This window comes from Chiloscyllium plagiosum, chromosome 30, assembly GCF_004010195.1.
Source record: "Chiloscyllium plagiosum isolate BGI_BamShark_2017 chromosome 30, ASM401019v2, whole genome shotgun sequence".
In the NCBI taxonomy this organism is placed as follows: domain Eukaryota; kingdom Metazoa; phylum Chordata; class Chondrichthyes; order Orectolobiformes; family Hemiscylliidae; genus Chiloscyllium; species Chiloscyllium plagiosum.
The window spans coordinates 20584292-20610818 of NC_057739.1; the positions used below are offsets into that span (position 1 = coordinate 20584292).

The 26527-nt window shown below is 40.4% G+C and overlaps 1 protein-coding gene across 6 annotated transcripts in view; it reads right to left on the minus strand.

The window, feature by feature from the left end:
* The window catches only part of whrna (whirlin a), a 214512-nt gene that overhangs the window by 44642 nt on the left and 143343 nt on the right, over positions 1-26527 (minus strand). For 5 of the 6 annotated variants that reach the window (XM_043720016.1, XM_043720015.1, XM_043720020.1 and 2 more), the window contains 2 exons: positions 23008-23220; positions 17896-18102 (listed from right to left, as the gene is read on the minus strand). In XM_043720016.1, the coding sequence (XP_043575951.1) occupies positions 17896-18102; positions 23008-23220 (420 nt within the window). The remainder of the gene's footprint in view (positions 1-17895; positions 18103-23007; positions 23221-26527) is intronic. The other variant, XM_043720018.1, reaches the window with a different exon arrangement.

The following is a 26527-nucleotide window of genomic DNA, read 5'->3' on the forward strand; positions in this document are numbered from 1 at the left end:
GGCTGGTACAATTGCAACATTTAAGAGGCATTTGGATGGGTATATGAATAGGAAAGGTTTGGAGGGATATGGCCGGGTGTTGGCAGGTGGGACTAGATTGGGTTGGGATATCTGGTCGGCATGGACGAGTTGGACCGAAGGGTCTGTTTTTATGCTGTACATCTCTATGACTCTATGACTCTAATTGGTGAGAATGTGGAAAGATCAATCAAAGAAGCCTACATAATTCCCAAAAGGTAATCTTGGACTGAAACTGACTACATCGAATGAATCATAAACAGTATTGTCTCTTTATTTAAGGAAGAATGTATAGGAAGTGTGCCAGGTCAAAGGGTTTGAATTTAAGGAAAGGCTGAATAGGCTGGGACTTCTTTCACTGAAGCATAGGAGGTTAAGGGGTAACCATATAGAGGTTTATAAAATCATGAGGGGCAGAGAAAAGGTGAATAGCAAAAGTGTTTTCCCTCAGGTGGATGAATTCAAAGCTAGAGAGTATAATTTCAAGGTGATACAATGATGGAAAAAGGACCTGAGGGGCAACATTTTTACACAGAGGGTAGTTCACATGTGGAATAAACTACCAGAGGAAATGGTAGATGCAGGTGCAGTTACAATATTTAAAAGATATTTGGACAGGTACATGAAAGTTTAGAGTGATATGGGCCAAACACAGACAAGTGTTTGGTTTAATTTCAGGAACGTGGTTGTCACGGATGAGTTTGACCAAAAGGTCTATTTTCGTGCTGTCTGACTCTATGACTCTAAGCAGTTCATAAAAAAAAGTACCTGATATCTGGTATGGACAGATTGTCTTCAAAGAAGTAGCTGGACAGACTAAGTTTGCATTCATGGAGTTTATTAGACAATGAAGCAACTTCATTATGGCAGGTAGATGTGGAGAGGAGTTGTTTTACATATGAAAAGATCTAGAACTAGGGCTTAATACCAGCCTCTAGGGGTTAGGGAGGAAGTCCGAACTATTCCTGAAAAGATTATGTAAAGCAGAGTCTTTGATGATTTTTAGGGCAGAGATAGATTGATGCTTAGTAAGCAAAAGGGTGAAACATGATTGGGGCGGGGTGGTGATGAGAATATGGATTGGAGGTTACAATTAGATCAGCAACAATCCTATCAAAAGGAGGAGCAGTTTGCGGGACCTACATAGAATCATACAGCACGGAAACAGACCAGTTCTTCATTTTCATATGTTTATATGAATCTATTGAAATACCTCATAAGGGAACTGAAAGAATGATATTGACCTTGAGTACATTTCAAAACACCCTAAACTGTTACTAGATGAGTAAACAAGCTGCTCTAATATTGTCTCTGAAATAGGTCTTAAATTCAAATTCTTCTAACTGCTTTCTATATGGTAGTTACTGGTGGTATTTCAGGGAGCCACTGGTGTCGTAGTAATGACACTGGACTCATAATCCAGAGACCCAAACTCATGTTCTGGAGATCTGCGTTTAAAACCCACCATAGGAAATTATGAGATTTGAATTTGATTAATTGAAACCAGGAATTAAAAACTAGCCTCATGGCAAACATGAAACAATTGATGCAGAAACCCTAATCCCCTTTTAAGGAAGGAAATCTGCCATCTTTTATTTAGTTTGGCCAACACGTCACTCCATTCAGAAAGCAATGCAGTTGATTGGTAGCTGCCCTTTGACATGGCCTGATCATTCACCGCATTGTAATATAATGCTGTGAAGTAAAAAGAAACAGGGGAAACTGGATGAATAACCCAGCTTCAGCCTGAGAAATGAAAACAACAACGACAAAACCAACCCTGTCGATTTTGCAAAGTACTCCTTACCAACATCTGAAGCACGTGCATCAACATTGTAAGAGATGACCAAAGACTAGTGAAGCAACAGCCTGACATATTCATGCTCATGCCTTACTGATCACGTCCTAAACACTGCCATTCCTGGGTATGTTCTGTCCCAGAGGCAGATTAGACCCATCAGCAGACGAAATGTGCTATAGAATACATTGAAGGTGACTTGGCAGCACCACCACTAACCAAGCTGACCAAGTCCTAACAAATACAGCTTCTAAACTGAATATGTTGCAGGAAATGGGGGAATTGACAAACAGAAAATCCTATTTGCCCTCATCCTCACCAACAAATTACCTGTCCTATTAATTGACCAAATTACAGGCACTGCTCACAACGGACAGTGCTCCAAACATCAACTTCATCCCTCTTAACCGCTCAGTCTTGACTACAGGTCCCAAGGAACCAGTTCTTTTTCTTTATTTCACATACACCTTCGGACAAGTGGAACTTGAACCTATGCCGCCTGGTCCAGAGGTAGGGAGATTACCATTAGCCCTAGAACTCAGCTCTTTTTTCTCCTTTTTTTATAACCAGAAGTTCTTTTACACACAATTGAACATTTTCCTCCCCCCATTATCAAATCAGCTGTGGCAACTTTTACCTGTTAACCACCACCATTAATTCACCCATGTTTCCAGTTGATTAACTTACATGCAAGGCCATTAAGGGCAGAGAACCCAGCTTTTTTCTCAATTAAACTATTCGGGCATATCATGGCATACTGCTGGGCCAAGATGCATGGACAACGTCTCCTGGGCTAGATTTAGAGACAGTACCACTGTGCCACAACAGCCCTAAGAGCCCAGCTCTTAAATACAAAAGTTCAATGGACATCTTCACAGAAGTTCATCAAGGTCGTGTCCTAGGCCCAACCATCTTAGCTGCTTCATCAATGACCTTCTCTCTATCATAAGGTCAGAAATGGGGATGTTTGCTGATGATTACACAACGTTTAGCACCATTGAAGCAGTCTATGGCCATATGCTTCAAGACCAAGACAACACCTACCAGACACTGAACTGGACATGCCACTTAAATATTGTGACTATACGATCAGGAAGTGATCACAAATTATAAGTCAGGAGTATGATGAAATACTCTCCACCAAGGACATGCAGGTCCTGGGCCTCCTCCATCGCCAAATCCTAACCACCTGACGCCTGGAGGAATATCACCTCATCCTCCGCCTTGGAACCCTGCAACCACACGGAATCAATGTGGATTTCACCAGTTTCCTCATTTCCTCCCCTCCTCAACTTATCCCAGTCCCAAACCGCCAACTCAGCATTGCCCTCTTGACCTGTCCATCGTATTTCCCATCTATCTGCTCCACCATTCTCTCCAACCTATCACCTTCTCCCTCACCTTAATCTACTTACTGCATTCTCAGCTACCTTTCCCCCAACCCAACCCCCTCCTATTTATCTCTCAACCCCTCTGGCCCACAAGCCTCATTCCTGATGAAGGGCTTATGCTCGAAACATTGATTCTCCTGCTCCTCGGATGCTGCCTGCCCTGCTGTGCTTTTCCAGCACCACACTCTCGACTCTGATCTCCAGCACCTTCAGTCCTCACTTTCTCCTAATACTTTCCACTTGCCTGGATGAGTGCAGCTCCTACAATACGCATGATGTGGAGAAGGCTGGTGTTGGACTGGGGTGGACATGGTTAGAAGTCACATGACACCAGGTTGTAGTCCAACAGGGTCACTTGAAATCACAAGCTTTTGGGGCACTGTTCCTTCAGGAGAAGTGAGGAGGAGCACACAGGCACAGAAATTATACACAGAGAAATCAAAAGATCATACAAATGGTGTGAATGGAGTGTCGACAGCCCAAATAATAAGTCTCTGCAGATGATCAAAAGTATCAGATGGCGTGAGTAAAATGTCAACAGCTGAATAACAAATGAAGGGATGACCTATAATCTGATTAATTGAGGCAGAGAGATAATTACAATAAACTAAACATAAAGTGGTGCTGGAGACAAACCAAATGGCTGGAATAATAAGATAAGGATAAGAGTCGCATGCTGAGAGTCTAACCAGAGTAACAAGTAATCCAAAACCGTACAAACTAATTAAGGTAGAGAGATCATAACAAGCTATCAAGGTGATGATGTCAAAACAAGACAGTAAGTGAGATCTTACAAACAAAGAACAGTGCGGTGGGGTTACATATAGTGCAACATGAACCCAAGTTGAGGGCGTCTTCATGGGTGCAGAACTTGGCTATCAGTTTTTGCTCAGTGATTCTGTGTTGTTGTCTATATCAAAATCCATCTTGGAGGGCGCTTACACAATGATCAGAAGCTGAATGTCTTTCACTGCTGAAGTGTTCCCTGACTGGAAGGGAACATCCCTGTCTGCTGATTGTTGCACAGTGTCCACTCATCTGTTGTCATAGCGCCTGCATGTCTTGCCAGTATATTATGACTTATAAATCAAGAAATGGCTGGAGACATTGGATACTGCAATGGCTACTGACCTTGACAACGTTCTGGCAATACTACTCTTGACTTGTGCTCCGGAATACGCCTTGTCATTACCAAGTTATTTCTGTACAGCTTCAGCACTGGCATTTACCTGATAATATGGAAAATTAGATAGATGGGTCCTGCAGACAACAAGCAAGACAAATCCAACCTAGCCAATCTTCTCAATCTCAGTACAGTGACCAAAGGCATCATCAAGAGTGCTGCACTTGCTTAGCAATAATCTGCTCACTGATGCCCAATTTAGGTTCCACTAGAGTTCCTGGCCTCAGTGCAGCATTAATATAAACATGGACAAAGTGCTGAATTCCAATGTGAGGTGAGAGTGACTGCCCTTGACATCAAGCTGAATTCCAATGTGAGGTGAGAGTGACTGCCCTTGACATCAAGGCTGCATTTGACCTAGCAAAATCCTGGAACTCCATCCCTAACAGCATTGTGGATCTATCGACACCAAATAGATTGGTGTAGTTCAAGATGTCAGTTCAATATCACTTTCTCAAAGATAACTAGGGATGAGCAATAAATTCTGCCAGCATCAGCCTCATTTTAAAAATGGATAAAAAAAATCCATGATTTAATGATTTTGTTAATTATTTCTACCGAATGCCTCTAATATGGTTTCTGGAAGTATATATAACTAACATCCAAGGATTGTTGTGATTTGCAATTTCAAATCAAATCACTGGCTATGAAGCACTTTGAAGTATCATTTAAATGCAAAATCATTTTTTCATATAAGTCCTCTGATAATTAGTTGGCTTCAATATGGTATCTTAATCACCATTCACAGTCACACATATCTAATATAATTTCTCTATCAGTGGACAACTCAAATGTACTCAATTGCTTGTTTAAAAAAAATGAAAATATTTTCATTAATGTGATGTTCACACTTTAAATTAAGTCACACTATGTGTATAACAGATACCAAGTTAAAAAGTATCAAGAATAGATCATTGTGTTATGCATTTTTCAGTGGCTGAGCATGAAGACATGGCATTGATTCAAAGTAAGTTACATGATGACACTATCTATCTTACAATTATCACAGTTCAATATGGAAACCACAGGTTTCTTTCTTTATCAGAAAAAAATACTGAATCACCTGAGGTGCTGTGAACATTAATTGCTAAATCTGGTTGTAGATCCGGGTCAGCCCCTTGTACATAGATGAGAAAAATGCAAAATACTTCAGATGCTAGAAATCTCAAATTAAAAAAAATGTCTTGGAAATACTCAGCAGGGCTTGGAAATATACCTGGAAAAGACACTGAGTTTACATGTTGTGTTGAATGTGATTCTGCTTCAGAGAGACAGATCAATTTTGTCAATTTGGGCCCCAGACAATACTTTGCTTTGTCGATGGATTCATTTGCAATCAGAGGAAGACAGTTTTTATTTTTCACAGAAAAAAAACCCTGAAGTTCTTACAAAATTCTTGCAAGTTTCTACTTGGCAATGTCACCAAACCACTGAACTCAGGATCGACTCTTAGCCGTGGAAGAGAAGAGTCAAAATCTTTTTGGAGGATCTGGTTAGTAACCATCCATCTTCTGGACTGTTAAATAGTTTAAGATTTTTAAACAAAATATAGCATGACAGGACCATAATGAACATTACAATTCTGTACAACTTGACAGTTCTTAGATGTGTTAAGAAGGTGGTAATCTTAACTGGGAACCCAACTAAAACATGGTAAGATGTTTAATATTATTAGCTATAATTATACAGTTAAAATTGATTGGGTTGGGATAAATGTTTTGCATAAATACTCCTTCGGACCATTTACTTTATTAATTGTGTGTATTTTCTCAGCCTTACTCATTTTTGCTTCTGATGCCCAACTGACCACCCTAAGTCCGTGACTTTTCACCACCCAGTTTTAAATCGGTCACGCTTGCACTAAGATCCTGAGATCAGTGAGCTCTAGTTTCTTTTTCTTTCATGTTCATTTGTCCTACCATTGCATATGATCCAGGACAAGTGGGCTGCAAAAGGAATTATAAAATGTGTTTAACTCAATGTGAGGATTAAACTATGTTGCGCTTAATTAGCTAGTAGGCACAATTTTATTGATCAATTTTAGTCCTGCTGAATTGATGACAGCTGCCAGCAAATATTTTGGGACCATTATTAAAACTAATAGGGTCCATTCCTGCTATTGTACACCATTAATTTATGTTAGTCTTCAATTTGCATTATTTAGTTGAATGGGTGACAAATTACTAATAAGACCTTGTCTGGTCTTCTGTGATTCATTGTCTTTTTTTGCTTTTCTCTGCTATACTGAGGACAGTGACTCATGCTGCAGTACTATCAGCTCTTCAACACCTTGCCTAACTAACTATTGTATATTAAGCCTAGAGAGTGAGCTTGTGGTATATTTTGACAGTGGGAGGTATTGGTTGTGCAGAGCCAAACTTTCAGAAACCATCTTTTCCCACAATTGACACAAAACACCATTCAACAGGAATCACTAAGCATCAGTCAGAAATGGCAATCATGTTTGATGTTTTTATTTCTGAGCAGCAGGTCTGTGGCAGTCAGTTACATATCTCTGACTGCCATCTTGGGTGATGTCAGCTCACAATACTTGCTGCATATTGAAATTAAATATTGTTGTAACACTGAAACCCAGTGGAGTGGCAGACAGGAAAGTGCACATTCTCACTCAGTCACACGAGCAACAAAACTGTCAATGAACAGTTAATGACATTATTAAAATGCTGAATTAAAATATCTTGCATTTATATGGTGTTTTGAACCCGGCATTGGGATCAAGTTGGCAATCACCTCAGTTCCAGGTCATCACTGCAGGATTTCCTCAAACATTGCTTCACAAACAACCTTCTCTCCACTGTGAGATCAGAAGTGGGGATATTTGCTGATGATTGCACAATGTTCAGCACCATTTGCAACTCCTCAGATACTGAAGCAGCTCATGTCCAACTGCAGCAACAGCTGGACAATGCTCAGGGTTTGGCTGACAAGTGGCAAGGAGCAATCATAACTCACAAGGGCCACACAATGACAATCTCGCGATCTTATAGAAGGTTATAATGAGGGGTATGGATAGAGTTAATGATAGTTCTCTTTTCCCTAGGGTGGGGGATTTCAAGACTAAGGGGCACATTTTTAAGGTGAGAAGAGAGAGATTTCGAAAAGACATGAGGAGCAAATGTTTTACATAGAGGGTGGTTCACATGTGGAATGAACTGAGGAAGTGGTGAATGTGGGTACAATTACAATGTTTAAAAGACATTTGGATTAGTACATGAATAGGAAAGATTTAGAAAGATATGTACGAGGAGCAGGCAGGTGGGACTAGTTTAGTTTGGGATTATGTTCGGCATGAACTGGTTGGACCAAAGGGTCTGTTTCTATGCTGTATGACTCTATGTCACTAAGAGAGAATCTGACCATGACTCCTTGACATTCAATGACATTATCATGACTGAATCCACCACCAGCAATTTCCTGAGGGCAACCATTCACCTGAAACTGAACTGGATTAAATGTGCCATTCTGTGACTTCAGAAGCAGGTCAAAAGCTAAGAATTCTGAATTGAGTAACTCCCCTCCTGACTCCCTAAATCCTAACCACCATCTACAAGGCACAGGTCAGGAGTGTGATGGAAGACTCTCCATTTGCCTGGGTGAGTGCAGAGCCAACAACACTCAAGAAGCATGACACTATCCAGGACAAAAACTTCCATGTGACTGGTACTAAATCAACAAGCATTCACTTCTTCTACCATTAATGCTCAGTAGCATCACTGTGTACCATCTACAAGATGCACTCCACAAACTTTCCAAGATTCCTCACTCAACATACTTTCCAAACACATGACCACTACTATATAGAAGGACAAGGGCAGTAAATGAATAGATACCCTACCACCAGCAAGCTCCCTCTCCAAGCTACTCACCCTCCAGGCTTAGAAATGTATATTGCTCCTACAGTGTCATTGGATCAGGAGTGAGATGGAATATTCTCCACTTGCCTGGATGAGTGCAGTTCCAACAAACCACAGGAAGCTCAACACCATTCAGAAGAAAGCAGCCAACTTGATTAGCACCCCATACGCCTCCTTCAACATTCACTCCCTTCACCACCAATACACAATGTATTATATACAAGATGTGCTGCAGTAGCTCACTAAGGAGTCTCTCGTAACATCTACCAATTCAAAGAACAAGGGCAGCAGATACATGGGAACACTACCAACTGCAACTTCCCCTCAAAGCCACTCACCAACCTGACCTGGAAAGATATCGTCGGTTCTTCAGTGTCACTCGGTCAAAAAGCTGGAGTTCCTCCCTAATGGCACTATGCATTAGCCTACATAACAAAAAAATAGCAGCGATTCAAGAAGGCAACTCACTACCATTTTTTTCAGAGGCAATTACTGAAGGGGGCCGGGGTGGGGGGGAGCAATTAATGCTGGCTTAGCTGGCGAGGCCCACATCTCATGAATGAATAAAGGAAAACCCAGACCACTATCAAAAAGATTCTGCCCCAGTGTGTGGGAAACGGTCAGACAGACAGCACTGACTTCCCCCAACTTGGCCAACCACTGGGCCAAGTTTGCTGCCTACTCGAAGGTACTTAGTGGGCTCTCATTGCAGGAGGGAGAGTTAGTGCCCTGCCAGAATGGAAAAGCTGCAGGTTGCCCTTTTAAGGTAAGTAGAGGGCACATCAGATTGGAGATCTCTCACTCCAGCTTCCAAAATTTTTCACTAAACACCAAACTCCTCAACCAGACCACCACTGCTGCCTCAGGTGGTCCCAGAGGTCAAACTGGAAAATTCAAAATTCCAGTGAACTTCCTATCAGTTCAGGAGCCCTTTGTAGGCTTTAACTACCTGTAATTATCTGCTCATCTTGCAGGTTGGTGGTCCTGTCATCTGCCAGGAACATGGCCAAGGAGCAGACTGAGGCTGGCACATGTCTAATGCAAATCGTGGCATATAGTTCTGTGCCCACCTGCAAATTTACCCCCTTCAAAGCCTAAAAATACTTCCTGAGACTGCCATGAAACAAAACATGACTGACAATCTTTTCTTCAAGAGATTTTGTCAACAATATGAAAAAGTTGTCGCCAAGATCAGCATCGTCAATTGATAATTTCCAACCTGTATCAGATGTGGAGAGACAATCATCTTCTACTTCTCTTCATTCCTTTTTTATTACATTAAGGACAGTCTGTTATCTGAAGAAGGGTCACTGGACCTGAAAATCTGCTTTCTTTCCACAGATGCTGCCAGACCTGCTGAATTTCTCCAGCAATTTCTGTTTCTGAGTTTGTTATCACTGATCTGTATTGCAGGGGTCTGTCTGCTGTCAGGGGGAAGTTAATGCTGATGGTTAATGTTGCAACTATTTCCTTCCAAAACTTCATCCAGGATCCTACATTCCTTCTCTTGGTGCTCATTCACCTACAGGAATCAGCACTTCCAGAGCTTGGACAGGTTATATAATTGAAGAGAAAATGAGGTCTGCAGATGCTGGAGATCAGAGATGGAAATGTGTTGCTGGAGAAGCGCAGCAGGTCAGGCAGCATCTAGGGAACAGGAGAATCGACGTTTCGGGCATTAGCCCTTCTTCAGGAGAAGGGCTGAAGAAGGGCTAATGCCCGAAACTGTTCCCTAGATGCTGCCTGACCTGCTGCGCTTCTCCAGCAACACATTTCCATCACAGTTCTAATTGACTCAAACCAGGCACCCTATGTTCTCTCAGACATCAAAATTTAAGTCTTCAGTTGTTAGTTAGTCATGAAAACAGAATACAAAAGGAAATTCATAATTCATAAAATATGAACAAATGCTTCATTTTTCCATGCTGGACATTTCTGCTCATTCAGTTTTGAATGGCAGACAAGTTAGTTCACTTACAGTGGAAGGAGCAAGAGAGGTGACGACAACATAGAATTCGTAAGGGAACAGGAGAATCGACGTTTCGGGCATTAGCCCTTCTTCAGGAATGAGGAAAGTTTGTCCAGCAGGCTAAGATAAAAGATAGGCCCTATCTTTTATCTTAGCCTGCTGGACCAACTTTCCTCATTCCTGAAGAAGGGCTAATGCCCGAAACGTCGATTCTCCTGTTCCCTAGATGCTGCCTGACCTGCTGTGCTTCTCCAGCAACACATTTCCATCTCAGGTTATATAATTGCCACCCAACCCTCAACACTAACACGTTATAAGTAGCATCAACTACTATTAGGCATTTAACAATAGATCTGACATACTGATAAAGAAATAATCTTGGGATAATGTAAAAATAGAAGCAAGTCTTTCAACTCCTCAAATAGTTCCCTCCTTTCATACCAATCCACCTTTTGTTAAATATTTCAGAATTTTAGAGAGAAGGATGGATTAATCTAAGTTGCTTTGGCTGCTTATAATTGATAAAAGCAAATCTTCAAATGTGTAACTATCTAGCTGCTCCTCATTTGATTTCATGCATGTAGATTCATTTAATTTATTAACTTGTGAACTTTGTTATAAGCCTAGTGCCTCAATAGCTAATTATAACTATTCAGGGATTAATTAATTAATTATATCACAGTTAGTTTCCTTGCAAATGAAATAGCATCAATATATTTATGGCACATTTATCTGATCCTTTAATTCTATCTCAGCCTCCTCCTAAATTATAGAATCCCTACAGTGGGGAAACAGGCTCTTTGGCCCAACAAATCCACACCAACCCCTCCTAAGAGTAACCCACCCAGACCCATCTTACTCTTGACTAATGAACCTCACCTACACATCCCTGAACACTATGGGCAATTTAACATGACCAATTCATCTAACCTGCACATCTTTGGATTGTGGGAGGAAACCTATGCAGACACAGGGAGAATGTGCAAGTTCCATATGTGCAAGTTTCACGCTGACAATAGGATCATTTACTGCAAAGAAACAGATCCTTTGGTCCAACATGTTCATGCCAACCAGATATCCTAAATTAATCTAGTCCCATTTGCCAGCATTTGCCCAAAACCCTTCCTATTCATGTACACAGATGCCTTTTAAATGTTGCAATCTTACGAATCTCCACCACTTCCTCTGGCAGTTTCATTCCATACACGCAGCACCTCTGCATGACAAAGTTGCCCTTAGGTTCTTTTTAAATCTTTTCCCTCTCACCTTAAACCTATGCCCTCTAGCTTTGGACTCCCCCATCCTGGGGAAAAGACCTTGGCTATTCACCCTATCCATGCCCCTCATGATTTGATAAGTCCCATAAAGGTAGAACCTGAAAGCTTTATTTCCAAAAATAAATGCCCCATTACAAAATTTCTTAATTTATAATGTTTAACAAAATATGTGGTCAGAGCTACAGGAGTGCTTAGTGTCAGTTTAATATCACAATCAGTGATTGTGGATGAAGCTGAAAAATACCATTCCAGGGATAGGACTTTGATGCTCTGGGTTTGCATAACTGTGTCAGCAAACCTTTGGGGTCGTCTTTATGGCTCAGCATAAGACATATGCCCATTGTTAAAGGCTTTGGATTGTTCTCTGCCTAGTAGAAAGTGCATTGGTTGGAATTTGGGGATTTTCCAGAAATGTTCACAGAGATGCTTCCAAAGCACTTTCAGACAGTGTTAAGGAGCAAATTACTGCAGATGCTGGAATCTACACTGAAAACAAAAATTGCTGGCAAGCACAGTGGGTCAGGCAGTAATTTGGAGAGAGAGCATCTAATGTTTTGATTCTAGATGATTCCAGAGAAGTTCTGATGAAGAGTCATCTAGACTTGAAACACAAGCTTGCTCTCTCCCCACAGATGCTGCCTGACCCGCTGTGCTTTCCAGCATTTTGTGTTTCCAATTGGAGTGGAATGGCTAAGAGTTTAACTCATGTCAATGTTTACTGATCCAGCCAGAACTGGGGTGGAAGCTCCTGGCTGTGGGTTACCTGCCCATGGTGTATTTCTTCCTACCAGAGAATTTTCAAGCCTGTTGTTTGGCTCATTATTTCAGGCTGAGCAGTAAAGTTCTAAGTGCCGTCATGGTTTTTAGTTATAATTAATGATCTGTTTCAAAGCCAGATTCATGGGTGATTAGTGTAACCAAATTAAACTGTGGTGTTCAGCACTGCTTAATGTGCAAATTGGCAGCTGCTCAGTGAATTTCTTCCATTGGAGATCCATTAAGGTTATGTATTTTAATTTATTTTTGAATTGCATCCATTAAATTGAAGACTGCTCACAATAGGATCACAATCCCTTTTTGGCAAGTTTATACGATAAATACATTGCTGTAAAATGTGACAAAACCTGGGCAAAAAACGCAAATTGTGTGCTCGTTAGTATTTCAGTGGTAATTCCAAATACCCTAGGCATGGATTTGTAATAAAAGGATGAAAAGAAAGGATTGAAAAGCTGCTTTATACTTGTGATTGGCAACCAAGGCTTTTCATGAAGTGAATGCTTGAAGCCAGTTTGATCACAGAATCACATAATTTTACAGCATCAAAAACTATTCGACCCATCATCCCTCTGCTGACTCTTTGAAAGAACTTCCAATTAGTTCCATACCCTTGAAATTTCCCATAGCCCTGCACTTTCTTTTCTTTTTCAATTACTTATCCACATACCTTTAGAAAACTACTTTTAAATCTATTGCCCACCTCCCAAAGTAATGCATGCCAGACCATTACAGCATGCATTAAATTGAAAAAAAGATACTGCCTTCTCTTCTAGTACTTTAACTAATTACTTTAAATCTGTCAACAACATTCCTCCCAAAGGGAACAGTTTTTACTGGAATGGTGTTTGGAATAAAGGACTACAATTATGAAGAACAACTTGTAAATTTTACATTGCTTACTTGCGAGTTGAAAAAATTTAAGGAGAGATTTAAAAGAGGTTTAAATGTTAAAAGTATTTTCATCAAGCTAAGGAGGAAAAACTGTTTCCAATGGCTGTAAGGCTGATAACCAGGGATCACAGATGTAAGCTAATTGGCAAATGAACCAGAGCAGGATGGGAAGAAATAATTTCACACAGCCAGTTACAGCTTGGAAATCAATGCTTGAGAGAATAATGGAAGCATATTCGAAGGTTAATTTCAAAAGTGTATGGAGGTACACTCTCACAAATCTGGCAGCCTTGGGACTGAGATCATGTTGGATTTCTGAACTTTATGTTTTCAGGTGAAAAACTGAGATGGGTGCTTCTGTGTGTATCAGATCAGTCCAGGTTGGGTTGGGTTGGGTTCATTGCAACATTGGTACCCTCAACTGCATGAGGTTGTTCCTCGATCTTTTCAGAGCTGGGTTTGATGGGACGAATTTCATTTCAGACTGGACAATAAAAAAGCCCTGTTTCTGACAATGCCAGCTTTTGGATAACACGATTTGAGAGAGTGTACCTGTACTCTTGTGAAAGATAACATTGAGTGCTTTAGCAAAAGAAAGGGACAGGGTTAGCTTCTTTAACAAGGCGAAGCAGACATTGTTGATTGAATATCCTACATCTGTGTTGCATCATCCTGAATGCAGAAGTAGCTAAGTGACAAAGACATAGTTTAATTCTTCAAATTCAATACCCAAAGTTATCTAACAAAACTTATTCAACACATGAGTCTGGAATCTTTCCATGACATTTACACATAAAATTTGGCTAAATTTTAAAACAAAGCAGACAAGTTATTTATGCCACGTTCTGGTTGAAGTGCAACCTTAAAAAATAAGGAAACTTTGTTCAAAGTTTTTACATAATATAGATTGATGCTCCAGTGCAATGGGGAAGGTGTTACAGTTTTACAAATACACGTGTTCAAATAAGATGTTCCAATGCTCCATAGGCTGGCACCAATGGTAAATGTGGGTATCGATGTTCTCATTGCACATGTTGGGGAAGAAAACAAGCTTTTCCAGTGCCCTGCCCATATTTTTTTTCCCTCAGGCACATCATCAAGGAGAAGTGATCCAAATCCCTGTGTGTTATCAATGTGCATAGACAAATAGTTCAGTTTTAAATATTACACTAGAGCAAAATATTGTGGATGCTGGAAGCATGAAATAAGACCAAAGTCAGCTTGTAAAATGCAACAGAACAGGCAGACTCTATGGTGAGATATGGATGTTGCAGGTTGATAAACTTTCATCAGAACTGAAGAATGTTCTTTGTTTCTGACTCCACAGATGCTGTCAGGCAGACCTGCTGAGTTTGTCCAGCTTTCATGCTTTTATTTAAGATCTGCAATGCTCATTGTGTTTGGTTGGTGAATATATTGATTATATTTATATTTATGTATAGGTCCATAGAATATGTAGGTAGATATATCTTTTAAAGTTGCATCACAAGTAGACAGTGTGGTTAAGAATTAGCATGCTCACCTTCATTGCTCGGATCATTGAGGATAAGAGTTGGGACATCATGTTGCAATTGTACAGGATATTAGTTAGGCCATTTTTGGAATACTATGTACAGTTCTGGTTGCCTTGCTATAGGAAGGAAGTTATTAAATTGGAGAGTGTGTAGACAATATTTACAAGGATTTCGCTGGGATTGGAGGGTTTGACCTTCAGGGAGAGGCTGGATGGGCTGTGAATTTTTTTTTAACTGGAGCATTGGAGGTTGAGGGGTGACCTTTACAGAGATTTATAAAATCATGATGGCCATAGATAAATAGCAAAGGTCTTTTTCCTACGGTGGGCAAGTTTAAAACTAAGGGCATATTTTTAAGGTGAGAGGAGAAAGATTTGAAAGGGACCTGAGGGCCAACGTTTTCACACAGAGAGTGGTTCATATGTGGAATGAAGTGCCAGAGGAAGTGGTAGATGCAGGTACAGTTACAGCATCTAAAAGACATTTGGATAGGTACACGAATAGGAAAGATTAAGAGAGATATGAGCCAGATACAAGTAAATGGGGCTAGTTTAGTTTGGAAAGCTTGGTCAGCATGGATGAGTTGGACCAAAGGGTCTGTCTGGTTCCATGCTGTATGACTCTATATGAAAAGCTGATGGGTTTGCGAAGATAGTGCCGAGTATAGACCATTTGGTTTCAAGCAACTACTGTCAGTTGAAAAGCAATAATGAGGATAACTTTCAGAGCAGGACATATTTTAAACAGGTTTCAAAGTCTGCTGTTCGTTGACAGTACGTGACATTTCCCACAGCAAGTCCTTCCTCCTCATAAACAAAAAAAAGATGCAGATGTCTGGTGTCCTTTTGAAGCAATATTCCTCTACTCTTCAAGTACTCTTCAAGTCACAAAATACTTTGAAGTATAATCTTAACATCATATACACAAATGTTGAACATTTACTACATGTAAAGGGGATTGAACAGCACATGATTTTAAGTAGCAAAATAGAAAATGTGATTTTTTTCTAAAGATATTAATTAAAAATTTTGGAAAATGTGGAAGATAATTGTTCTAAACTGCAAAAGTTCCCGGATATTCTGAAGCTGCTATCCACAAATGTATCACACAGATGGAGGTTTAATATTACACTTACATCTTGTGAAAAGACAGATTATGGAGCATATTACAATTAGGAATAGCTTCATCAAACTGCCTTGCATGAAATGGATTCAGTGTCAAAAATTAATGGGCAGGAAATTCAGTTCATACTTTGAAGATTTTTTGAGGGGAGAATGATGGACTTATATGCTTGTGTGGTTCAAAATTGCATTGAGGATCTAAATATTTCAATATCTGGCTCCCTGATAATGTTGTACCTACAGTCACACAATTTTAATGGTACACAGATTCCAGGAAACCTTGCTGTGAGCTGCTCATGCCCTTACGCACAGTAACACCATAATTTACTTGTATTTTTGTTTCACAGAAGCACTGTTTTTCACTATGCAGCTGCAGTGCTGTGCTAAGATATATGTCCTTTTACCATTAACAGATGTATTCCTGATCAGAATAAAGAGAACACAAACTGACAGGAGAAACATGCAAAATCCACACTGAGACAAACAAGAGAAACCCATTAAAAACAAAGATGGGCTAGTTATCAATGGAAAACAGGATGTGCTGCACACAAAAGCAGCTCCACAGCACTCAGCATAATGAACACCCTTTACTATGGAAACCACATCACTTGAGATCACACACAGAAAAAGCTGTACCTCCATAAGGTCTATTAACCATAACAGGCGCTCCTGTAATAATCACATTTCAATGAAAACAGAAGGTAGACAAAAAACCATATTAGCTCAAAGATAGAACAGGCAACCCATGATAGGTTCATCCTGCAAAGTGCACTCGAAGACACGTAGTGATAATATTTTTTAAAAATCAAGAGCAAAGCGGGAGATACGCCATGTTCCAAATTAGGCTTATTTTCACAAAAGTGTGCTCCACTCAAGTGAAAAAGAGTGAAAATAATTTTACATCAGAAAATAGGCAAATCTGAACTTTTCACAAAAAAACCCATCTGCTGCTGTATTTCCTTTGATGCCAAGAATAAAACAGCAAAGCCCCAGTCTCCTATGAAAAATCAATTTTTCCAGGCATATATAAACACAGATGAAAATGAAATCCTAGATTTGTTAGTCATTTTCCTGCTTTCTGCAGGGATTTCTGATCTGCCATGACACACACCAGCTGTGCTGATGCACATTATGGCTGCTAGCCAATCACAGACTGATACAACAGTTGTTCTGATGCTTCACTGAAAAGAATGTACATTCCAATAATTTCAACTTGAAAAGCTAAAGTAATGGGCACTGCAGCAAACTGGATCAGCCTTGCTCTCACAATGGGCTAGGTCACAACTTTGTGGAACATTACACAACAGCTGATGGGCAAATTGAAAACCTGCTTGACATCTCTCTCAATTTATTGGTGTCATTGCAACAAGGTTAATTTTGCAGAAAGGCAAATTCTACCCCAATAAATGGCTTCTCCAGATCAATTCTTAATTTTACGGTGGAGCAAGGTCTTCAATGGAAACAAGTTTATAACATTAACACTCTGCTGTAAATATGTTTGCTAATGGATATGGTTACCATTGAGTAGAAAAGGTGTCATTGATTTTGATTATGCCAGAATTAAGAATGAACCAAGTCTGAGAATAAATTGAGTATGATGGTGGAATGCTGGAGGGAATGAGCTCAGAATGGGAAAAACTAAAGATTAATGCCAGCTATGGATCAGGAAGGAACACCATTGGGATGGAGCAAACCAGATTTTGTTCACAATATCCAATAGTGACATCTGTGAGGTATATGCCACTAAACCCAAGCTTACTCCTAACCCTCTGGTATTGTTAGTTTGAGGGAGATATGGTTAATTTTGTAATAGTTTTGGTTGTTTGGTTTGGATTTTAAACAATATCTGCCTTTTTTCAATGGTCATAGAATATCTTCAACCAGACCAGCCAAGATTATATTGACTGATGACTTAATGAAGTCAACATTTGGATTTAATACTCTGTTCAGCATTAATATGTATAAAACATTCAAGCAAGTGTTTACATCAGAAATTCTAAGTATTTCAGCAGGTCAGCTTTAAAGAATCATATAATAGATATACCATTAAGCAATGCACTCATCTTACTCCAGAGACTTACCCGGGCTGAACTGAGTGTTGTAGATGTGAAGTAACTAACGGAGGATGAGGCTGTGTCTCCATAAGACATGACAGAGTAGGAATCCGTGCCTGTGCTGGAATTCTGGCGAGCTTTCATTGACGCAATCTCACGTTTCAATACCATATTATCAAATCTATCCAGATCTTGAGGGGAGATTACACCCCGAACCTCCGAAAGCAAGGAGAACTAACAAGCAATAAAGAGCAGGTTTAGAATGTTGAATGTGCAGTACGAGTAGTGACAAAGTGAAAGCTGCAGTTTTCTAAATTTCATAATTGTATCTCAGTATAGCCCTTTCTGGAATTTTTACCTCATCTTCTTTTTATTCACCTTGGCAATGCAATTTTACACATTGGGTCAGGAGGACATCAACAATTTGTGCCTGAATGCTCAGTTTGCACTCCTAAGGGACACAGTTCTAAATCCAGCCCAGGGCTTATGAAAACATGATCCTCAATCTGTAAGAATTAAATGTGAGCAAGAGAGCTTTTGGCAATCTGAAATCCCATCTCTCGAGATTCTGCCAGAATTAAAAGAACACTTTATTTATAATGCTTTGACGTGTTACTTTGGGGATTTGAGGCTATTACTATTTCCAACTCATGGGCCAAGGCATAAAGGGGAGGTTATGGAGTAGTGGTTGTGTTACTGGACTAGTCATCCAGAAACCCAGCCTCCTGAGACATGGGTCTGAATCCCAGCAAGATAGATGGTGAGATTTGAAATCAATATCAATCTGAAATAAAAAAAGCTTGCCAAATGATGACCATGTTGATATCAGATCATAAACATATATTTGGTTTACTAATGCACTAATGGGAAGAAAATCTGTCATCCTAACCTGGTCTGGCTTACACAATTGTGATTCCAAACATATATTTGGTTTATTAATGCACTAATGGGAAGAAAATCTGTCATCCTAACGTGGTCTGGCTTACACAATTGTGACTCCAGACCCACAGCAATGTGGCTGACTCTAAACTGCCCTCTGGGCAATTAGCGATGGGTAATAAATGCTTGCTTAGCCAGTGATGCCCACATCCCATGATCAAACAAAAACAAATGCTTGACCGAGTCGAAAGCAAAATGCTCCAGATGTTAGAAATCTGAAAGAAAACAGAAAGTGCAGGAGAAGGCCAAAGGTCTGGCAGCATATGTAGAAAGAGAAACAGAGTTCATGTTTTGAGTCTGATATGCCTACTCTTTCATTCGGAAATAGGGTCATACTGGACCTGAAACCATAACTCCATGGATGCTGCCAGGTCTGTTGAGTTTCTTCTGCACTCGCTGTTTTATTCCTGATTAAGGTTTCAGGAGTATTGATCAAAGCATGGATGCCCACCTGACCTCTTGCCCTGAGAGGTGCTCAAGGAATTGAACAGTTGGAAATTGTGGGAATACATATCACAGCATTGTTCGGGCTACAAAGATGACAATGTCAACAATGAAGATAAAGCCATCCATGCAAACATTGGCACACATGGGTGGCATGGTTGCTCAGTGGCTATTACTGCTGCCTCACAGCACCAGGGAGCCAGGTTTGATTCCACCATTGGGCAACTGTCTGTGCAGAGTTTGCACATTGTCCACATTTCCGCATGGGTTTCCTCTAGGTGCTCTGGTTTCCTCCCAATGTCCAAAGGTTTGCAGGTTAGGTGGATTGGCCATGCTAAGTTACCCTAAGTGTCCGGGAACGTGCAGGTGAGGTGAGTTAACCATAGGCAACGCAGGGTTATAGGATAGGATGGAGTGGCTGGTCTGCGTGGGATGCTGTTTGGAGGGTTGGTGGAGTAGATAGGCTGAATGTAGGGATTCTAACACTCATCAGGGTGGGTCACACCAGTGGAGAAAGAGACAACAGTCAGCATTTCAGGTTGATTATCTGCCTCCGTCAAAAATGGATATGTTTTGGTGAAAAGTCATCGAACCTGAAAGGTTATCTCTGATTCCATCTTCACAGATGTTCTTCAAGCCTGCTAAGTGTTTTTCAGCATTATCTGACTTTGTTTCAGATTTCCACAACCTACTGTAGCTTACTTTGGAAAATTCTGGTGTTCAGTCTCACTGAACATCCTACTGCCAAGGTTAAAGAACAAAGGATAGTACATCACAGGAAAGGCCCTGCAGCTTACAGAATGCACTGATTCACAATGCCTTTCTAAACAATAAATCTTTTGACTCTCAGTGGTCTGTATCCCTCTGTTCCCTTCCTATTTATAATGGGTGAAAAAACAGTGAGGGGTAGGCATATAAATTCCCAACCTATAGCTCCAGGTAGGGAACAGCTCTGCTGGTAGAACTGCATTTATGAAATGTTCTATTTGGTGTAATCATAGAAACATAGAAAGCAGGAGCGGGAATAGGCCATTCAGCCATTCAAACCTACTCCAGTCTTCAATAATGATCATCTACTTCAATGTCACCTTCCCACTTTATCTCGATACCACTTGATGCCTTTAAGATCTAAAAACAAAACCTCTTCCTTAAATATAAGTAGTGACCTGGCCTCTCTACTGTCTTCTCTGGGAGTGAATTCCACAGGTTGGCGACACTGAGTGAAGAAATAGTCTAACCTGTATCCTGAAACTGTGACCCAATCCTAGACTCTCCAGTCAAAGGAAATGTCCTCACTGCATCTAGAATGTCTCACTCTGTTAGAATTTTATATTTTTCAATCAGATCCCCTCTCATCCACATAAATTCTAGTGGATGCACACCGAGTCAAATCAAACTCTCCTCATGCAATAGTCTGCCATCCCCATCCCTCAATGGCAAATATATCGTCTCTTAGGTAGGGAGACCAAAACAGTACACAGAACTATTCCAGGTGCAGTCTAACCAAGATGTTGTATAAGACATCTCTACTCCTGCACTCAAATCCTCCTCCAACATATCACTTGCCTTCTAACTGAGAGTCTTTTATCTAGGATGATGACGTTGGCTTGTACGAGGGTGATAGATTTAAGACAGATGTCAGAGGCAGGTTCCTTACTCAGAGAGTGGAAAGGGCGTGGAATGGTCTGCCTGCCAATGTAGTTAACTCAGCCACATTAGGGGCATTTAAACAATCCTTGGATAAGCACATGGATGATTATGAGATACTGTAAGGGATGGGCTTAGATTAGTTCACAGATCGGCGCAACATTGTGGGCCTAAGGGCTTGTTCTATGCTGTATTGTTCTATGTTCTATGTTCTAGAACATAGAAACTGCCTGGTTGCATTTTTTTGATTGGTGTGCAAGGACACCTAGATTACTTTGTACATCCACATTTTCTAATGTGTAAGCATTGATACTATTCTGCCTTTCTGTTTATCACACTGAAGTTTATAACTTCACATTCAGCCACATAATACAGCATCTATCATGTCTTAGCAAACACACTCAACCTGTCTTGATTTACAGAGAAGGAATAATTTCATAATACTGCCGTGCTGGTGTGGTTCATCAGAAGACGAGATTATAAATTAGAGATGAGTTATAACTCCTTTCTCTAACTAACATTAGCAGTGGAGCTGATTTAGTTAAGCCAGAAGTATATTCAATGGAAATGCATTCAGTTGAGGAGTTATTTTGTGGAACTCCATGGCTGTTTGCACAAATACCAGGGTTGCAGCCCTTTTCCCGTCTGCTGTGTGCCGGCAGGAGAATTTTGCAAAATGACTTATTTGTTCAAACGTATTCTGGGGAGATGGCAAATGCCAGCCACTCTGCTTTGCCCCACCCTACCTTGGGTATTGTGAGCTGATGGATCATTTCCTCGAACTGATGTCAAGTAGGAAATACAAAGCAAGCTGGGTTGACCAGGAGTGGTTGGGTTTAGATTCATATGCACTAGAATTTAATGCTGACTGATGACAAATGAGTTTTGTCCAGCCCTTACTTTATATTCCAGAATAACATTCTCATGTCTGTCTTGATTTGAATTTCAAACAAGAATCCACCATCACAGAACAAACACCATCAAAACAATTCTGCACAGGAACACTTCTGATATGCTGATTCCTCCTCCTAGGTAGTTACTGACAGACCATTGAACATTCAAAAAGTGAAGAAAAGCAAGACAAGGACATATTTTGGGACATGTATTATCTGCCCTCTGACAATCCTTGAAATATGACATTACTTTATCTGGCATCAGTTCATAAAAATTCAAGTTGATAGTTCTGCCTCTGTGAAGGTATCTCTTTAAAGGGATGTTTTAGTTTGTTGTTCAGCTGCTGTGTCCTTTCACAGATGTACTGAGAGTGCAGCCAGTTCCCATGTTTTTCTTTTATCTTGCTATCTACTCCAAAGAATTTCTTACAGTTGTCAGAAAAAAATGTGAACTATATTATTTTCTGTACATATTTTCACGAAGATGGAGCTAACAGAAGCCCAACCCAGGCTCCTTTTTCATGACCAACTAATGCATGAATTTGTTTGATGCAGAACTGGCTTTTCTGCAAGTAAAAGCAAGTTTCTGCAAGTCCCCAGAAGAATCAACTGAAGAGGCACATGTAATCCTGCTTTTAATAGGAGTTGTATGTTCTAGAGATCCTGCCAAAACTTTAATGAATTTGCAAGTATGTGTGCCCAACATTTAAAATGAATACATAGAACACTGGAAGAACTCAGTTAACATTTTGAGTCCGATATAACATCTTCAGAGCTAAAGAGTCACACTGGAATTGAAACTTTAGCTTTGTTTCTCTCTCCATAGATGTTACTAGACCTGCTGAGTTTCTTCAGCATTCTCTGTTTTGTTTCAGATGTCCAGCATCCATAGTATTTTGCCTTTAGCCATAACATTAGAATTTGTCAAGCACAGTAGCAGGTGAGTTCATTTTAATTACAACTTATTTGCTCATTTTACTTGTCTATATTGTTGTTACTTAAACAAATTGGAATTCACACGTTTTCTAATGATACAAATTCAGGCAATGATGTTAACTCATGTAAGTCTCCAAATGGACAGTTTTCAGCCTTCAATCTGTATGATAGGTTTTTGCTGAAGCAGTAATTTGAAGAAGCGGTGGCTGAACAAACACCGGTTCTGTTTGTCAATGTGCTTGCTAGAACGTCACAGTATGAACAGCATTTAGTAACGTACCTTTGCATGTGTGTTTAGGAGTTCGAAGAGAGCCATAACCAAGGCCTGAACAGTTATATTGTTTTCCTTGTATTCATCAAGATAATAGGCCATAGTTGTCCGCTCATGTTCGTTAAGTAGATGCCGGGCCTGTTCATCCAGCATGGCACGTGCCTGGTTCACTAAACTGCTCAGCATGACCTGTGACCCCGCCAATGCTTTGTAAAATGTAGGCTATGTTCAAGCAGAGAAAAGAGTCAATTTAATTAAAGAATAAAAATCACTGATACTTAATCTCATCTGTACCTCTTCAAAGATAGTTTATGATAGTTCAATCCATGTCCGCCATAAGATTATAAATTTATTACCTGGTTATAATGACTTTCTGATGTTTTATTTATTTACTTCCTTAGAGAAGGAATTGAGGCACAAATGAGGCAATTCATGAAAAACTGAATGACACTTACTCTTCCAATAGTATCTGAAATAACTGCACAGAGACCGGTATTCCATTGCCGAGTCACCCTTTATTGATTTGGGCTCTGACCAGTCAGCTCAAAGTCAGTCTCTAGATTGAGGAGACCTGCCGAACCTCCTGGTTATATCTGTCAGCCAGGGCTCCTTGATTAGTCCAGGTTAACAATTCCAGTCAAGGATCTCATCGTCAATGAGAGCCACCTGGTTTCAATCACTACATTATCCTTTGTGGAAATCCAAAGCATGTCATGGACTCTTTTTGACGCACAACCATTTTAAGCCTGATAACAGATGGCTGTGTTAATAATGTGTGAGGACTGTATTCACTGTTTTTTGTCATTTACATAAATGACTTGGATGTGAACACAGGAGGTATAGTTAGTAAGCTTGCAGATGACACCAAAATTGGAGGTGTATTGGACAGCAAAGAAGGTTACCTCAGAACAACAGGATCTTGATCAGATGAGCCAATGGGCCAAGGAGTGGCAGATGGAGTTCAATTTTGATAAATGTGAGGTGCTGCATTTTGGCAAGGCAAATCAGGGGCAGGACTTTTACACTTAATGGTAAGGTCCTGTGGAGTGCTGGTTCATTGTTTTTTAAAAGTGGAGTCTCAGGTAGATAGGATAGTGAAGTAGGCACTTAGTATGCTTTCCTTTATTCGTCAGGATTTGGAGGTGCCGGTGTTGGACTGGGGTGTACAAAGTTAAAAATCATACAACACCTGTATCTCTTACTCCACCACCTGATGAAAGGGCAGCACTCTGAAAGTTAGTGCTTCCAAATAAACCTGTTGGACTATAACTTGGTGTTGTGTGATTTTTAACTTTATTGGTCAGAGCATTGAGTATAGGAGTTGGGAGGCCATGTTGCAGCTGTACAGGAAATTGGTGAGGTCATCTTTGGAATATTGTGTTCAAATTTGGTCTCCCTCTTAAAGGAATGATGTTATGAAACTTGAAAGGGTTCAGAAAAGATTTACAAGGATGTTGCCAGGTTTGGAGGATTTGAGCTACGGAAAGAGGCTGAATAGACTGTGGCTGTTTTCCCTGGAGTGTCAGAGGCTGAGCGGCGACCTTATCAAAGTTTATAAAATCATGAGGGGCATGGATAGGGTAAATAGACAAAGTCTTTTCCCTGGGTTAGGGGAGTTCAGAAATAGAGCGCATAAGTTTAGCATGAGAGGGGAATGATTTAAAATGGACTAAGGGGCATCTTCTTCATGCAAAGGGTGGTGCATGTGTGGAATGAGCTGCCAGAGGAAGTGATAGAGGCTGGTACAATTACAGCATTTAAAAGGCATCTGGATGGTTATATGAATAGCAAGGGTTTAGAGGGATAAGGGCCAAGTGCTAGCAAATGGGACTACATTAGGTTAGGATATCTGGTCAGCACGGATGAGTTGGACCGAAGGATCTGTTTCTGTGCTATGCATCTGTATTACTCTATGACAGACAAAATGAAGAAGCACTGCTAAGTAAGCAAGATGCTATGAAGTGGGATTAAACTATATTCATATAACCAGTAATTGGTAAGAAGCAATTACTTTTATTGCAAACTATTGCACAGCACTCAAAGCACAAATTAATCTCAACTCAAGCATTCAACAGGACCATGAAATACTACATATTCAATATCTTTGTATTATCCACAATATAGAGGACTGTCTTATAGGTTCACAATGAGGTAGAAAATGCCATTCACTACAGCTATTTGGTGGATTGTGGTTTGCTTCAAAAATATTTCAAAGGTGAAGGTAAGACACAAATGAACCTATTACCTCATATTCCCTTCTCCGTCATACTAAATGGCACACACCCAGTTAGCATCTCTCTATGTGCACCTGTCTGAGACAGAGATGGATTATAGAACTGCCTTTATTTCAGGGTGGCTCAGGAACCAGTGCATTTTATTGTCACATGACATTTGTCAAATTTCAAAACTGATTTTCAGAGTTAATGCATTTGGTAAAGAAAAATAAAAAAGTGAAAAACTGTTTTAAAAAAAACTGAAAACAGTTTGTTTTCAGAAAAAAAAGTATTTTAAGTGATTCTACCTAATAGACACAGAGACAAGAGTGTTCCTTGATATAGCAAATAAAATGTCATAAAATGAGTCAAGGCACTTCACAAAAGTGGCATCCGACAATGTTTATCACCAAACCACTGAAAGAGCCATCTGAAGAGCTCCTTGATGTACTTGCTAAGTTTAAGTATCTGGTAAGTTTAACATGTGACAAAGCAAATGATGAGGCAGGAGAAGGTGAGGGCTGCAGATGCTGGAGATCAGAGCTGAAAATGTGTTGCTGGAAAAGCGCAGCAGGTCAGGCAGCATCCAAGGAACAGGAGAATCGATGTTTCAGGCATAAGCCCTTCTTCAGGAATGAGGAAAGTGTGTCCAGCAGGCTAAGATAAAAGGTAGGGAGGAGGGACTTGGGGGAGGGGCGTTGGAATTGCGATAGGTGGAGGGAGGTCAAAGTGAGGGTGATAGGCCGGAGTGGGGTGGGGGCGGAGAGGTCAAGAAGAAGATTGCAGGTTAGGAAGGCGGTGCTGAGTTCGAGGGATTTGACTGAGACAAGGTGGGGGGAGGGGAAATGAGGAAACTGGAGAAATCTTAGTTCATCCCTTGTGGTTGGAGGGTTCCCAGGCAGAAGATGAGGCGCTCTTCCTCCAACCGTCGTGTTGCCATGGTCTGGCGATGGAGGAGTCCAAGGACCTGCATGTCCTTGGTGGAGTGGGAGGGGGAGTTAAAGTGTTGGGCTACGGGGTGGTTGGGTTGGTTGGTCCGGGTGTCTCAGAGGTGTTCTCTGAAACGTTCCGCAAGTAGACCAATTTCACAAAGGGGTCCCGCAACCAACACTACACCCTGAATTAGCTACAGTTATGCCTTTGTATAGTTCTGGTACATGCTTAGGGCATTTAGTAAACAAATAAGGTGACAGGATACTTTGAACAAAGTAGAGGCATGCCAATGCTACCTGCCACTGGACATTTTAAGACGTAATTCATACTTGAAAAATGGATGTGGCATGATCCAATTTCTATGCAGTGTGTTATCCACACTC